Consider the following 16,547-nt stretch of genomic DNA (forward strand, 5'->3'; position numbering starts at 1 on the left):
ATCAGAGTTTTTCAACATCCTCATCAAAGCCTTTGTATTTGTGATGGGATCACAAGACCATCCATTACTGTAGCATGAATCTTAGAGAGTCGTATTAATAAAATCAAACCTGAGGCCAGTTATTGGGGTGAATGCTGGTAGATCAGATGCAGAACAAGCAACAGCTATCTCACCTTGCCAATTCCTCAGCTGGTCCTGATTCCTCAGCCTGGAAGCCTCAGAGTCCTCATCCAGAATGAATCTCAGCTGAACTGTGCTTCTCCAAAGCCTGAAAGCTTAAACAGGCAATGCTTAACCAGGCCAAATGCTTCTTGTTCCTGGTCCTCACGCCTTATATATCTTTCTGCCTTATACCATCACTCCCTGGGATTAAAGGCTCACTTTCTGGGATTAAATGTGTGAGTCACCATGTTTGGCTGTATCCTTGAACACATGGATTTCTGCCTAGCTCTGCCTCCCAAGTTCTGTCATTAAAGGTGTGTGCTACCACTGTTATCCTCTATGTTTAATATTGTGGCTGTTCTGTCTCTGACCCCAGATGAGTTTATTAGGGTGCACAATATTTCGGGGAACACAATACCACCACACATTACCCTCCTCAATCATTTTCCTTTCACCTCAGTGACTGGACTCATCATCTGAGAGTTCTTCATGATTTCTTCATGTTGTAGAAAGATTAGATTTAGATATTGGAGGTTTGAAGGAGATTGGCCCCTGTAGACTCATATGTTTGAATTCTTGTTCCCAAGTTAGTGGAACACTTTGGGAAGGTAGAAGAGGTATGGCCTCATTGGAAGAGGTGTGTCACTCTGTTGGGATTTGAGGATTCACAAGACTCACAACATTTGGAATGCAAAGCTCTACATGGGATGTCTCCATCAAATTCCTTCTCTTGGAACTCAGGGAACACTATAGAATAGGAGGCAGAAAGAGTGTAAGAGTCAGAGGGGATGGAGGAAACCACGAGATCAAGGCACACAGAATTAACTGAGCAAGGTGCATATAAGCTCATAGAGACTGAAGAAGCAAGCACAGGGCCTGCAGGAGTCTGTGCCATGTCCTCTGCACATACATTACTGCCTTTAGCTTAGTATTTCTGTGGGACTCCTGAGTGTGGGAATGAGTGGGGCTCTGATTCCTGTGCCTATTCTTGGGGATCTTTTCTTTCTGTGGGGATGCCTTGTCCAGTCACAATATGATGATTTTTTGTTTTCTCCTAGTATATTGTGTTTTGTCACATTTGGTTGTTATCTCTAAGAATACCATTGTTTTCTTATGAGAGACAGAAAGAGTGCATCCTGAGGAAGGAACTGGGTTAAATAGAAGGAGGGAAAACTGTCATCAAAATATATTGTATGGGAACAGAGTCCACTTTCAATCAAAGGAAACAAATGAAAACAATTAAGTTTTATTTTGTATGTATGAATGTTTGTAAGAAAAATGTATATGCACTACACATGCCTGGTACCCTGAGTGGTCAGAAGAGAAGAGAGAATTGGATCCCCTGAAACCTGAACCACAGATGTCTGTCAGCTATATGTAGGTGCTGTGAACCAACCCTGGGTCTTTTGTAAAATAAACAAGCACTCTTAACTGCTCAGTCACCTCTCCAAGGATGGTATTAATAACAACTGAGTAAAATTTAGACAGAAATGAAAAATAAAGCCTAATAAACTCTAATACATTTAAATACATACCGAACGGACAAATATTTTGTTCTTTTAAGGTACTACTTGTAAAACTTACCAAGGAAAGACCAATACTTGGAGAGAATCCCATTTTAATTCAATGTATTGAAATTTGGTCTTACAAAGATATGATCACAGATGACATATCGACATCTCACCTTTCACTTCTATTTATATCTTACCCAGACCTTCATAACTTGGTCAGGCTTGCACACTTTCTTCTGATGCTGGGAAATCATCCAGCCATATTAATCTTAATACACATTTTTTTGTGCTACAAGTATTTTCATTCTCACACCTTTTCAACAATATCTTTTCCTGTTTCCTGTTTCCTTTTTTCCTTTCACCTTATGATGAAACAGAGCAAAACAGTAAATTAAATTAAAAAGAAAGTTGGCTCCAAAATACATGTGTAACATTTTAGCAATAAATTAGTATCTCCAGTATACATAGTGTTCAGATGCATAAAACTAGATACATAAAAGGCATTTGACAAAATCCAACACCCTTTCATGATAAAGGTCTTGGAGCGATCAGGAACACAGGGAACATACCTAAACATAATAAAGGCAATTTACACCAAACCAACAGCCAACATCAAATTAAATGGAGAGAAACTCAAAGCAATTCCACTAAAATCAGGAACGAGGCAATGCTGTCCGCTCTCCCCATACTTATTCAATATAGTACTTGAAGTTCTAGCCAGAGCAATAAGACAACATAAGGAGATTAAGGGGATACAAATTGGAAACAAAGAAGTCAAGCTTTCCCTATTTGCAGATGACATGATAGTATACTTGAATGACCCCAAAGATTCCACCAATGAACTGATACAGCTTATAAACACCTTCAGCAACATAGCAGGATACAAGATCAACTCAAAAAAGTCAGTAGCCCTCCTATATACAATGGACAAAGAAGCTGAGAAGGAAATCAGAGATACATCACCCTTTACAATAGCCACAGATGACATAAAATACCTTGGGGTAACACTAACCAAGCAAGTGAAGGACTTATATGACAAGAACTTTAAGTCCCTGAAAAAAGAAATTGAAGAAGATGTCAGAAAATGGAAAGATCTCCCATGCTCATGGATAGGCAGGACTAACATAGTAAAAATGGCAATCTTACCAAAAGCAATCTACAGATTCAATGCAATCCCCATCAAAATGCCAACACAATTCTTCACAGACCTGGAAAGAATAATACTCAACTTCATATGGAAAAACAAAAAACCCAGGATAGCCAAAAGAATCCTGTACAATAACACAACCTCTGGAGGCATCACGATCCCTGACTTCAAGCTCTGCTATACAGCTACAGTAATAAAAACAGCTTGCTAATGGCATAAAAACCGACATGTGGACCAATGGAATCGAATTGAAGCCCCTGACATTAATCCGCACACCTATGAACATATAATTTTTGACAAAGAAGCCAAAAGTGCACAATGGAAAAAAGAGAGCATCTTCAACAAATGGTGCTGGCATAACTGGATACCAACATGTAGAAGGCTGCAAATAGATCCATATCTATCACAATGCACAAACGTAAGTCCATGTGGATCAAGGACCTCAACATAAATCCAGCTACACTGAACCTGCTAGAAGAGAAAGGAGGAAGTAGTATATTGGCATAGGAGATCACTTCCTAAATATAACACCAGTAGCACAGACACTGAGAGAAACAATCAATCAATGGGATCTCTTGAAACTGAGAAGCTTTTGTAGAGCAAAGGATACACTCAACAAGGCAAAGCAACAGCCTACAGAATGGGAAAAGATCTTCACCAACCTCACATCTGACAGAGGACTGATATCCAGAATAAATAAGGAACTGAAGAAATTAGACATCAAAATGCCCAACAGTCCAATTAAGAAATGGGCTATAGAACTAAACAGAGAATTCTCAACAGAGGAAACTCAAATGGCTGAAAGACATTTAAGGAATTGCTCAACATCCCTAATCATCAGGGAAATGCAAATCAAAACAACTCTGAGATACCACCTTATACCTGTCAGAATGGCTAAGATCAAAAACACTGAAGACAGCTTATGCTGGAGAGGATGTGGAGCTAGGGGAACACTCCTCCACTGCTGGTGGGAATGCAAGCTTGTACAACCACTTTGGAAATCAATATGGCGCTTTCTTAGAAAATTGGGAATCAATCTCCCCCAAGATCCAGCTATACCAATCTTGGGCATATACCCAAGGTATGCTCAATCATACCACAAGAGCACTTGTTCAGCTATGTTCCTATCAGCATTGTTTGTAATAGCCAGAACCTGGAAACTACCTAGATGCCCTTCAACTGAAGAATGGATAAATAAAATGTGGTACATATGCACAATGGAATACTACTCAGCAGAGAAAAACAATGACATCATGAGGTTTGCAGGCAAATGGATGGATCTAGAAAAATCATCCTGAGTGAAGTATCCCAGACTCAGAAAGACACACATGGTATGTACTCACTCATAGGAGGATACTAGATGTGGAACAAGGATGACTGGACTGCTACTCACATCACCAGGGAGGCTACCTGGAAAACAGGACCCCAAGAAAGACAGGGGGATTGCCCAATGATGGAGAAATGGATGAGATCTACATGCACAGCCTGGACATGAGTGGGGGTAATGAAAGGCGAGGGTCGAGGGAAAGAGAGCTTGGGGGAGTGGGAGATCCCAGCTGGATCATCAACAGAGAGGGAGAACAAGGAATAGGAGACCATGGTAAATGAAGACCACATGAGAATAGGAGGAAGCAAAGTGCTAGAGAGGCCCACAGAAATCCACAAAGATACCCATACAACAGACTGCTGGCAATGGTCGAGAGACAGCCCGAACTGACCTACTCTGGTGATGGGATGGCCAAACACCCTAATTGTTGTGCTAGAAACCTCATCCAACTACTGAGGGATCTGGATTCAGAGATCCATGGCTAGGCCCCAGGTGGAGCTCTGGGAGCCCAATCAGCGAGAAAGAGGAGGGTTTATATGAGCGAGAATTGTTGAGACCAAGGTTGGATAAAGCACAGGGACAAATAGCCAAATGAATGGAAACACATGAACTATGAACCAATGGCTGAGGAGTCCCCAACTGGATCAGGACCTCTGAATGGGTGAGACAGTTGATTGGCTTGATCTGTTTGGGAGGCATCCAGGCAGTGGGACCGGGTCCTGTGCTCATTGTATGAGTTGGCTGTTTGAAATCTGGGGCCTATGCAGGGTCGTGTGGCTCGGCCTGGGAGGAGGGGACTGGACCTGCCTGGACTGAGTCTACCAGGTTGACCTCAGTCCTCGGGGGAGGCTTTGCCCTGGAGGAGGTGGGAATGGGGGGGGGGGCTGGGGGGAAGATGAGGGGGGCGGTAGTGGGGAGAACAAGGGAATCCATTGCTGATATGTAGAACTGAATTGTATTGCAAAATAAAAAAAATTAAGTTTTACATTTATGTGTGTTTTGCTTACATGTGACTGTGCATCATGTGATTGCCTGGTGCCCACAAAGCCACAAGAGAGCATTGTATCCCCTTGACACTGGAATAACAGAGAGGTTTTTTGCTGCCATGTGGGTACAGGAAATCTTATAATCCTCTGGAAGAGCAGTAAGTGATCTTAAGTGCTGAGCCCTCTCTCCAGCCCCAGGAGGAATTGTCTTACTCAGAATTCTTGAAGCTAGAAGACCCACCCAAAATCTGGGCCACACCTCCGTGGCAGCCCACATGAAAAGAAGAAGAAAAGTGCTTTTGGCCTGCATGCCCTTCCTCCAACTGACAAGTTCATCTATTCTGGTGCTGAAGTGCTCCTCTGTAGGTATTAAAACCAAATGCTGTGGGAATCCAGTGTGGACTGAGGATCAAAGGCTCTCCAGGAATACTACATGACTCTGGCATTGGATTAAAATAGCTGAGACTTGCGGACTGAACAACTCATGGATTTTCAGCCTTTCTGTCATGACAGACAGTCTCTGTTGGACTGACCAGACCGTTGCCCATGAAACACTCTAATAAATCCTCTTTTAATATTTAAAAAAAAAGAAAATGAATATACCACATACCCAAACTTATGGGACACTATGAAAGCAGTGTTAAGAGGAAAATTCATAGCACTAAACGCCCACATAAACAAGTTGGAGAAATCTCACACAAGTGACTTAACAGCACACCTGAAAGCTCTAGAACAAGAAGAAGCAAAGTCACCCAGGAGGAATAGATGCCAGTAAATAATCAAATTGAGAGCTGAAATCAATAAAATTTAGAAACAAAGAGAACAATACAAAGAATCAATGAAACAAAGAGTTGGTTCTTCGAGAAAATCAACAAGATAGACAAGCCCTTACCAGATGAACCAAAAGGCAGAGAGAGAGCATCAAAATTAACAAAATGAAAAATGAAAAGGGAGACATAACAAATGATGAAGAGGAAATCCAGAGAATCATCAGGTCATACTTCAAAAACCTGTACTCCACAAAACTGGAAAATCTAAAAGAAATGGACAATTTTCTGGATAGTTACCACATACCAAAGTTAAATCAACACCAGATTAACTATTTCAATAGACCAGTAAACACTAAGAAAACAGAAACAGGCATTAAATGTCTCCCAACCAAGAGAAGCCTAGGACCTGTTGGTTTCAACACAGAATTCTACAAGATCTTCAAAGAAGAGTTAATACCAATACTCTTCAAATTGCTCTACACAATAGAAACAAAAGGAACATTACTAAATTCCTTTTATGAAGCTACATTTACTCTGCTATCCAAACCAAATAAAGATGCAACAAAGAAAGAGAATTACAGACCAATCTCCCTCATGAACATTGATACACAAATACTCAATAAAATATTGGCAAACAGACTCCAAGAACGCATCAAAACAATTATCCATCATAATCAAGTAGGCTTCATCCCAGAGGTGCAAGGTTTGTTCAACACAGGAAAGTCTGACAATGTAATACACCATATAAACAAACTGAAAGAAAAAAAAACATATGATCATTTCATTAGATGCTGAAAAGGCCTTTGACAAAATCCAACACCCCTTCATGATAAAGGTCTTGGAGAGATCAGGAATACAAGGAACATATTTTAACATAATAAAGGCAAGTTACAGCAAGGCAGCATCCACAATCAAATTAAACAGAAAGAAACTCAAAGCAATTCCACTAAAATCAGGAACAAGACAAGGCTGTCCACTCTCCCCATACTTATTCAATATGGTACTTGAAGTTCTACCTAAAGGAACAGGAAAAAAAGGAGACCAAAGGGATAGAAATTGGAAAGGAAGAATTCAAACTTTCACTATTTGTAGACAACATGATAGTATACATAAGTGACCCCAAAACTTCGACCAAGGAATTTTTCTTACAGCTGATAAACACCTTCAGTAATGTGGCAGGATATAAGATTAACTCAAAAATTCAGTAGCCCTCCTATATACAAATAACAAACAGGCTGAGAAAGAAATCAGAGATACATCACCCTTTACAATAGCCACAAATAATATAAAATACCTTAGGGTAACTCTAACTAAGCAAGTGAAGGACCTGTATGACAAGAACTTTAAGTTCCTGAAGAAAGAAATTGAAGAATATCTCAGAAAATGCAAAGGATAGGTAGAATTAACATAGTAAAAATGTCAATCTTACCAAAAGCAATCTACAGATTCAATGCAATCACCATCAAAATCCCAACACATTATTCAAAAAACCAGGAAAGAACAATACTCAACTAAATATGGAAAAAAAAAACAGGACAGCTAAAATAATCCTGTACAATAAAGCAACCTGTAAAGGCATCACGATCCCTGACTTCGTCTCTACTATAGAGCTACAGGAATAAAAACAGCTTGGACCAAAAAAAAAAAAAGCCGGGCGGTGGTGGCGCACGCCTTTAATCCCAGCACTCGGGAGGCAGAGCCAGGCGGATCTCTGTGAGTTCGAGGCCAGCCTGGGTTGCCAAGTGAGTTCCAGGAGAGGCGCAAAGCTACACAGAGAAACCCTGTCTCAAAAAAAACAAAAAAAGCCGGGCGGTGGTGGCGCACGCCTTTAATCCCAGCACTCGGGAGGCAGAGCCAGGCGGATCTCTGTGAGTTCAAGGCCAGCCTGGGCTACCAAGTGAGTCCCAGGAAAGGCGCAAAGCTACACAGAGAAACCCTGTCTCGAAAAACCAAAAAAAAAAAAAAAAAAAAAAAAAAAAAAACCAAAAAAAAAAACAAAACAGCTTGGTACTGGCATAAACACCAATGGAATCGAACTGAAGAAACTGACATTAATCCACACATATATGAACATTTAATTTTTCACAAAAAAGCCAAAATTTTACACTGGGGAAAAAAATCTTCAACAAATGGTGCTGGCATAACTGGATATCAACATGTAGAAGATTGAAAATAGATCAATATCTATCATCGTGCACAAAGTTTAAGTCCAAGTGGATCAAAGACCTCAGCATAAATCCAGTTACTTTGAACCTGATAGAAGAGAAAGTAGAAACTAGTCTTAAACGCATTGGTACTGGAGATCATTTCTTAAATATAGCACCAGTAGCACAAACACTGAGAGCAACAATTAATAGATGGGACCTCCTGAAACTGAGGAGCTTTTCTAGGTCAAAAGACATGATCAATAAGACAAAACAACAGCCTAAAGAATGGGAAAAGATCTTCAACCCAACATCTGACCAAGGGCTGATCTCCAAAGTATATAAAGAACTCAAGAAACTAGACATCAAAATCCTGAACAATCCAGTTAAAAAATGGGGTACAGATCTAAATAGAATTCTCAACAGAAAATTCTCAAATGGCTGAAAGACATTTAAGGAATTGCTCAACATCCTTAGTGATCAGGGAAATGCAAATTAAAACAACTCTGAGATACCATCTTAGACCTGTCAGAATGGCTAAGATCAAAAACAACAAAGACAGCTTATGTTGGAGAGGATGTGGAGCAAGGAGAACACTCCTACACTACACTCTTGGTGGGAATGCAAACATCTGCAGACATTTTGGAAATCAGTATGATGGGATCTCAGGAAATTGGAAATCCATCTTCCTCAAGACCCAGCTATACCACTGTTGGGCATAAACCCAAGGAACGCTCAATCATACCACAGGGATACATGCTCAACTATGTTCATACCAGCACTATTTGTAATAGCCAGAACCTGGAAATAACCTAGATGCCCCTCAACTGAACAATGCATAAAGAAAATGTGGTACATATACACAATGGAGTACTACTGACATCATGAGGTCTGCAGAAAAATGGATGGAACTAGAAAAAAATCATCCTGAGTGAGGTAACCCAATTCAGAAAGACAAACATGGTATGTACTCACTCATCAGTGGATACTAGATGTAAAGCAAAGGATAACCAGACTGCAACCCACAGCTCCAGGGAGACTAGCTAGTAAGGGGGACCTTCGGAAAGACACAGGGATCACCCAGTGATGGAGAAAATGATGAGATCTAAATGAACAAACTGGGGTAAGGAAGGTAATGGAGGGCAAGGGAAGGGGGAATGAGAGCTTAGGGGAGTGGGAGGTTCCTGCTGGATCAGGAACAGAGTGGGAGAACAAGGAAAATGATACCATGATAAATGAAGATATCATGGGAATAGGAAGAAGCAGAGTGCTAGGGAGGTCCCAGGAATCCACAAAGATGACTCCACCATAGACTACTGGCAATGGTCAAGAGGGTGCTGGATCTAACCTACTCTGGTGATCGAATGGCTGAATACCCTGACATCATAGAAACCTCATCAAGTGACTGTTGCAGACAGATGCAGAGATTCACCCCAGGTCCAAGGCAAAGCTAAAGGTGTCCAATTGACGAGAGAGAGAGGAGGGATTCTATGAGCAAGAATATTGAGACCACGTTTGCAAAAAGTACAAAGACAACTAGTCAAGCTATGGATATGCATGAACTGTGGACCAACAGCTGAGGAGCCCCCATGGTACTAGACTAGGTCCTCTGGATATGCAAGATAGTTGTTTAGCTTGAACTGTTTGGCGGGCCCCAGGAAGTGGGACCGGGATCTGTCCCTAGTGCATGAGATGGCTTTTTAGAGCTTAGTGCCTATGGTGAGAAGCTTTGTGAGACCTTGGTACAGAGAGGAGGGGCTTGGACCTGCCTTGGCTGAGTGTGCCAAGCTCTGCTTGCTCCCCATGGGAGACCTTGTCTTGGAGGAGGGGGGAATAGGAGTGGGGTGGGGGAGAGTGCTAAGGGGTGGAAGGAGGAAGGACAGGGGAATCTGTGATTGACAAGTAGAATGAAAATAAAAATATCTTAATAAAAAAAGAAATATTTTTAAAAAGAAAAAGGATATGGATATATAGGTTGCAGTATGAATTGAATGTGCTCTAATACAATATATGAACACATTGATTTCCTAAGGCTGGGGTGAATAATTAAAGGATGACTGGTGTTTTTTTTACATTCTGCTTTCTCTCATTTGTTTATTTATCTTCTTTCGTTCTTAGGGTGCAGATACAGAGTTGTGAGTCTGGGTCTCCTTGTCACAATTTGGCCTGGATCTCACTCTGCAGGCTGGCATGCCATTGGTTACATTGCAATCCTCCTGGCTCAGTATCCCCAGAGGTGGGATAAGTTCAGTGAATCAACATGTCTTATTTATGAGGAAGGATTTTCAAACAACTTTTACTTAATAGAGTGTATATGGTTGTTAATAAAGCTGTCTTCTATGTTTGTCATGGTGACTGTGGTTTTCAGCATTTGAAGAGCACAGACCAAGGATCCTTAGGATCCCTAAAGATCAACAGAAAAGGAGAAATAGTGGGGAATCCTGCAGTCAAAGCTTCACCTACATGCCTCAACCAGAGGCGATAGTCCATTAAAAAAGTGTGAAAGATTACACAAATAAAATTTAGGAGGTACAAGCCAACAAATGTGACCACCAGCATGAGGATGGTGTGGGCTGCTCTGGTCTCAGCATGGCCTCGGTGGTTCTGATTGGCAGTGAGGATGTGCTGTGTTCGCTGGTGATGTCTATGGAGGAGAAGCACCATGGAGACACTGGTGCAGACCATGATGCTGATGAATGTGACATCATGAGCAAAAAGCAAGATGACAATGCCTACACTGAATCCAGATGTGGAGCAGACCCACTTGCCTTGATTCTGAGTGTCGTTGCCTGTGCTCTGTGGACCACTGACTTTGATTGGAATGTAGACATTATTTAAGACACTGAACAACCAACAACTGTAGCAAGAATAACTCAGGACATTAGGGGTTCTTCCTCGAGGCATCAGCCTACCCCAGTGACCAGGAACAAGAGTGACAAACTGATGGATGCTCAGGACACAGGTGGAGCACATGTTTGTGCTTCGAGCCACCATCCGAATGAAGTACACAATTTTGCATTGCAGGTTAGTTTGAGCATTCCTTGTAACAAAAACCATCACGTTGTCTGGAAATGTAGTGACAATGAGAATGAACACATTGGCCACAGCCAAGTTGGTGACAATGACCTGTGTGGGCCTCAGTTGAGAGCCAGTTAAGATGGGAAAGAAATTATGGACAAACAGAAGAATGTTGGCCAGTGTCCCACACCCAACCTCGAAAAGCAGGAGTGTCTGGAGAGCCAATTCCTCAGTGGCTTTCAGAGTTTTATTCTGAGAGGACATGGAGACAACCTCTGTGCAGGCTGGAGTGATGACCAGGAGGAACACTGCTGTCTTCAAAACACTTCTCAATGTCTGAGCATTAGAATGATTATGTCTTACTTCTTCTATGAAGGGAGACACTATGGTATCACAGTATAGGAGCTTGTCCTGGAGAACACTGCATAGACAACTCAGACTATTATTTTGTACGTCATGTACTTTCCCTCACCTCATGATGCAAGTGTATTAGTGATACAACTGTATCATTCTTGGTCCACACGCCACACATTCTCACACATTATGGCATGTATTAGTGAAACAACTGTATCATTCTTGGTCCACACGCCATACATTCTCACACATTATGGCATATAAACATATGAACAGTGAACATGGGAACACATTATTTTGTCTTTCAAATGCAACATCTTCCCTCAATGATAAAATTCTTAAGAAATACAAATTGGAGGTTGGAGAGATGGCTCTTCACATGACTCTTGTTCTAATCCAGCACTCACATGGTCGTTCACATCACCTGTCACATCAGTTGCCCAAGTTGAATGCCCTCTCATGGTTTTTGGGGCACTGCACAAATGTGGTGCCAGACATACAGGCAGTTAAAACACTAGATGCATAAAGTAAAATTACTATATCTTTAAAATGACAAGAATTCAAACTTATAATTCACAAAATCATGTAAGTAAAGTAAGTGGCCAAAAAAGAACCTATCAGCTTTTGTAAAAATTTTATATAAATCATCAATGTGATAGAATTCAAACTATTTTTAAAAAGTAACCCGTTTTCTGATCACAAATATGAACCTCAATTTATACATATACATATACATATCCTTAGGTACACAAGCAACCACAAAAGTTCTATGAGGTAACTCCTTCGGCAGATAAACATCTTATGTGAAGTGACTGCATACAGGACTAACTCAAAAAAATCAGTAGCCCTCCTATATACAAATGATAACTGGGTTGAGAAAGAAATCAAAAAAACAATACCCTTCAAAATAGCCACAAAGAATACAAAATATCTTGGTGCACCTCTAACCAAGCAAGTGGAGGACCTATATGACAAGAACATCAAGTGTTTGAAGAAGAATATTGAAAAAGATATCAGAAGATGGAAGTATCTAACATGCTCATAGATTTGTAAAATTAACATAGTAAAAATGGCCATCCTACCAAAAGCAATGTAAAGATTCAATGCAATCTCCATTAAAATCCAAACACAATCCTTTACAGACCTCGAAAGAACAATACTCAACTACATATGGAAAACCAAAAAACCCAGATAGCTAAAAGAATCATGTACAAAAGAACTTCTAGAGGTATCACCATCCCAGATTTCAAGCCGTACTAATGAACAATAGTAATAAAGCCCACATGTTATTGACATAAAAAAAAGAAACGTTGATCAATGGAATCAAAGACCCATGCATAAAACAATACACGTATGGACACCTGATTTTTGACAAGGAAGCAAAAATTATACAATGGAAAAAAGGAAGTATCTTCAACAAATGGGGCTGATCTAACTGAATGTCTGCATTTGGAAGATTACACATAGATCCATATCCATCACCATGTATTAAACTCAAGTCCACATGGATCAAAGAACTCAACATAAATCCAGCAACACTGAACCTGATAGAAGAGAAAGTGGGGAACAGCCTTGAACAATTGGCACAGGAGTCCATTTCCTGAATAGAACACCAATAATGCAGACACTAAGATCAACAACTAATAAATGGGACCCCATGAAACTGAAAAGCTTCTGTGAGGCAAAGGACACTGTCAATAGAACAAAACATCAGCCTTCAGAATGGGAAAGATCATCTCCAACCCCACATCTCACAGAGGGCTGATTTCAAAAATATATAAAGAACTCAATTTAAACGTACATATGGAAAAATCCCCAGGTACCAAAGCATTACATTTATTCATAATTTTGTGTATCATCCCTATTTTAATGAGGAAGCAGAAACTGGAGAGAAACTGAGCCATCATCAGCTTACTTCAGCCACACTCAAAATGTGGTGATACACGATCACAGTTAAACCATTTTCCCAAACAAATTCTTTGGAAACTCCTGTCTTTGAATCATGTCTTTGAAAGCTCTTATTTAATCTGCAGCTTACTTCATATATTGTTTTCCAGAGGAACCGTCAGTCTCCATCTATCAGTTAAAATTAACCATCCCATATACGGACGTCAAGTTCAATGTCACTTTCAACTAAGTGTTAAGCTGTGAAACAGACATTTCCTTGGGATGAAGAAATCATTGACATCATTAGGTAAAAAAGAGACAAAAAAACTATCCTAACCATTAATGTTGACTTCAGAAGAGTTTCAATAGGGAGAAGAGAATGTTAAACAGACATCTACAGGTGCAAAAATCCCACCTGTCCAGCCACAGCAAGGATAGAGGTGCTCACAGAGATGAAGACCACCTCCTAAACACTTACTGAAGAAACAAAGCTCTTATTTATTCTCCATTTTAAGATCTTCTCTTCCCTGAGACAGGTACAAGAAAAGGCTTACCTATCCAATATTTTCCATGGAACATAGTGCATGTGCCTGAATGAACACAGATTACCAGTGCTCATAAAAGGACTGTTTATTAGACTAATATCCCTCAGAGAGTACATTATCTTGTCATGTGTGGTGTCAATGACAGTGTTTGCATGGAGACTTTGGGATACCTTTAATGAAGGAAAAAAAACATTGGTCCTCAGGGCAAATCACAATTTTTACCTTGTTAATGATAATGTTTTTGACTTTGTTGGATGTTAAGGAATAGCTGTCAGAAGTTAGAAAAAGTTTCCCATGTATCCTTTGGGAGCATCTAAGTTTTCAAATTGTGTTGTCATCAGGGGTGGAGAGGAGCACTTCAGCACAGATGAATGGATTTGTTTAGTGTATTTCCAAGGGGGCTTATTGTACAGTAGTTACACACTTTCAAAATCATACTGGCATGAAATCCTTGAGGAAGACCATCAACATGTCATCGGGAGTCTGGTATTTTTCCATCTGTGAACCAAGTATTGGGAAAGAGCCATGAACTCGAGGTAAGCCAGAACAGAGATGAGTCACACAGTGGCAGACAGGCCCATGGTGGGGAGTGGGGCTTGAAGAAATACTGAAGAATAAAAACCATTGTGGCAATCATGCTTAGACAAGAGAAAGAAGGAAGGGTAATTCAGAGCAGCATGGCTGTGTTCTGTATGAGCCTTGCTAGGGTGTGGGAATATGGGAAGAAAAATTACAATAGTTCATCAAAGTGAATTTTTTTAAAAAAATCTCTACTTCAATACGGCTTCAGGTGATCCCATCTTTTAGGAATGGTTCTTCCTCTTGGGGCATAATCTCCTGGCCAGGTGATTGGCCCATGTGACGGGAGTGTTGAATCTCCATCCAGGACAGACATTCTGCTGTGTTGGATACAATAAGTTTTTCTTTAATTAACTTCTCTGTTTAATTAACTTCACTCTAATTTTTTGTACAACAATTATCCCTGGTCAGTATTTCAGGAATTATGAAACATCAAACTAGACCAAAGATAAAAAGTAAAAGACAATGACTTGTGTGGGGGTCCTCTCCCTCTGGGCCTGTTGGCCAACAGATCGAGAGGGGAAAGAGGCAGAAGGGCAACAGAAACCTTTGGTGACCCATGAGCAGGAATGCAGATAGCTCTTTAGAAGACAGATTTCACTGAATAAGTTCAATTTTATTCCAGAGTATAAGGAATGTAGCAAGGAGCTTAGGGACAAACCCTAGTTTGCATTAATTGGCACACCCCTATCAAAAGGCTTAGTATGTGGCAGTAGGGTCCTATAGCAGAGCTCGGGTACAAGTCTTCTTAGTAGGGATCTGTTTCAAGGACTAAGTTAAAGATGAATCAGGCATTTGGTTTCAGAGGCAGCTTTTGGATTAGGTCAGTTTTCCAGGCCTGGGGACATTCTCCAGATAAAGCTAGGCAGAGAGCAGGAAGTTCTGCTAGAGAGAGGTAGTTCTATTTTGCTCAGCTTGTAGATAAGGGTGCTAGGCTTCTGGCAGGCTGTGATGTTAACCAGTCAGCCATGACTTCCAATATCTTCCTGGGTTTAGTTTTTAATGGAGAGGCATCATTGTAAACCTTAAGGAAGCTATTGCCTGTGACAGAAGAGTCCAGGGTCTGGTAGTGAACCATGACCTGATTGTTGGTGATTTTAGCAATGGTGGTGATCTGTCACCAGACTCAAAAAAAAAAGCATGGAGCAAGCATTCAAATGAAACTGTATAATCAGAGCACTGATAGAGGGTGGGAGCCAAGAAAATGAGCAGGAGTGGAACCAAATAATTTGATCTATGGCTGGAATTTTTAGAGCAAGTCTAGTGGAGTATTTTGAGGGTGTTGACAGTAGTTTTAACATCTGATTTGTTTACATAAAAGCCACATTATTCCCTCAATACCAAGCAAGTCTCCCTATGCTCAGCAGTTTTATGTCTAGTGTTCTTCTATTATTACCCCGGCAGGACAGTTCATCTGTCTTTGGAGTGAATGGAGGCTCTCAGTTGTAGATGTCATTGTCTGATCAAGTCTGTGTCTGAAGTCTCCTGCCAGAGGATGTGTCTGGGTGATGGCAGTGGTTGTAGCCCCGGAAGATCCAAGGTAGATGACAAGTCTTATTCCTACCAGTACAGGAAGGAATATCTCTCCTTTTTTCATTAACAGCTGTTTTCCTTCCTCCTCCTCAGATAGATATTCCTGTGGAATAACCACAAGAGGGGTACAAAACCCTGTCAGGGGGTGTCTCTTCAGGATGTTTTACTGACAATACATCATACACACCCTAAGGCTTTGCCAGCATTTCTCTGTTCCTTCCAATGGTTACATATCTTTATTCAAGTCTTCCTTTATTGTAATTACTCAAAAACTCCAATAGTGCATCCTCAGGTTTATGGAATTTGGGTCATACACTATGGCATGGGGACACTGCCAGGACTTGTCTCACAAAGAAAAGTGACTCTACATCCCCACCATCTATCCACCCACCACTTTCAACTTGTCTTGGGACATCCCTTCTCCCTTGCCTGTCCATGCTGGAATTTTAAGCTGGTCAGTCACTCGAAGGCTTTCTGCTGGTAACAACAATACCTGTGAGTTCATATTTCTGTCAGAGACTCCCATAGATAGTGTTGCCTCTATTGTTCCAGTGGTTACATCTTGACAGGCTGTTCAAAATTAT

The 16,547-nt window shown here is 40.7% G+C and overlaps 1 protein-coding gene across 1 annotated transcript; it reads right to left on the reverse strand.

Moving 5' to 3' along the window:
* Positions 1-10,411: 10,411 nt before the first annotated feature.
* On the reverse strand, positions 10,412-11,368 carry LOC128125649 (vomeronasal type-1 receptor 4-like). The gene has a single exon (XM_052763255.1). It carries the CDS (start codon positions 11,327-11,329, stop codon positions 10,412-10,414), a length of 918 nt encoding a protein of 305 aa, XP_052619215.1. The 5' UTR covers positions 11,330-11,368.
* Between the last annotated feature and the right edge of the window lie 5,179 nt (positions 11,369-16,547).

Source organism: Peromyscus californicus, unplaced genomic scaffold (genome assembly GCF_007827085.1).
Source record: "Peromyscus californicus insignis strain IS unplaced genomic scaffold, ASM782708v3 Scaffold_4__1_contigs__length_199733344, whole genome shotgun sequence".
Lineage (NCBI taxonomy): Eukaryota > Metazoa > Chordata > Mammalia > Rodentia > Cricetidae > Peromyscus > Peromyscus californicus.

Bases quoted from the DNA above. Each gene is read 5' to 3' on its own strand.
- LOC128125649 (XM_052763255.1), bottom strand. From the start codon at position 11,329: ATGTCCTCTCAGAATAAAACTCTGAAAGCCACTGAGGAATTGGCTCTC.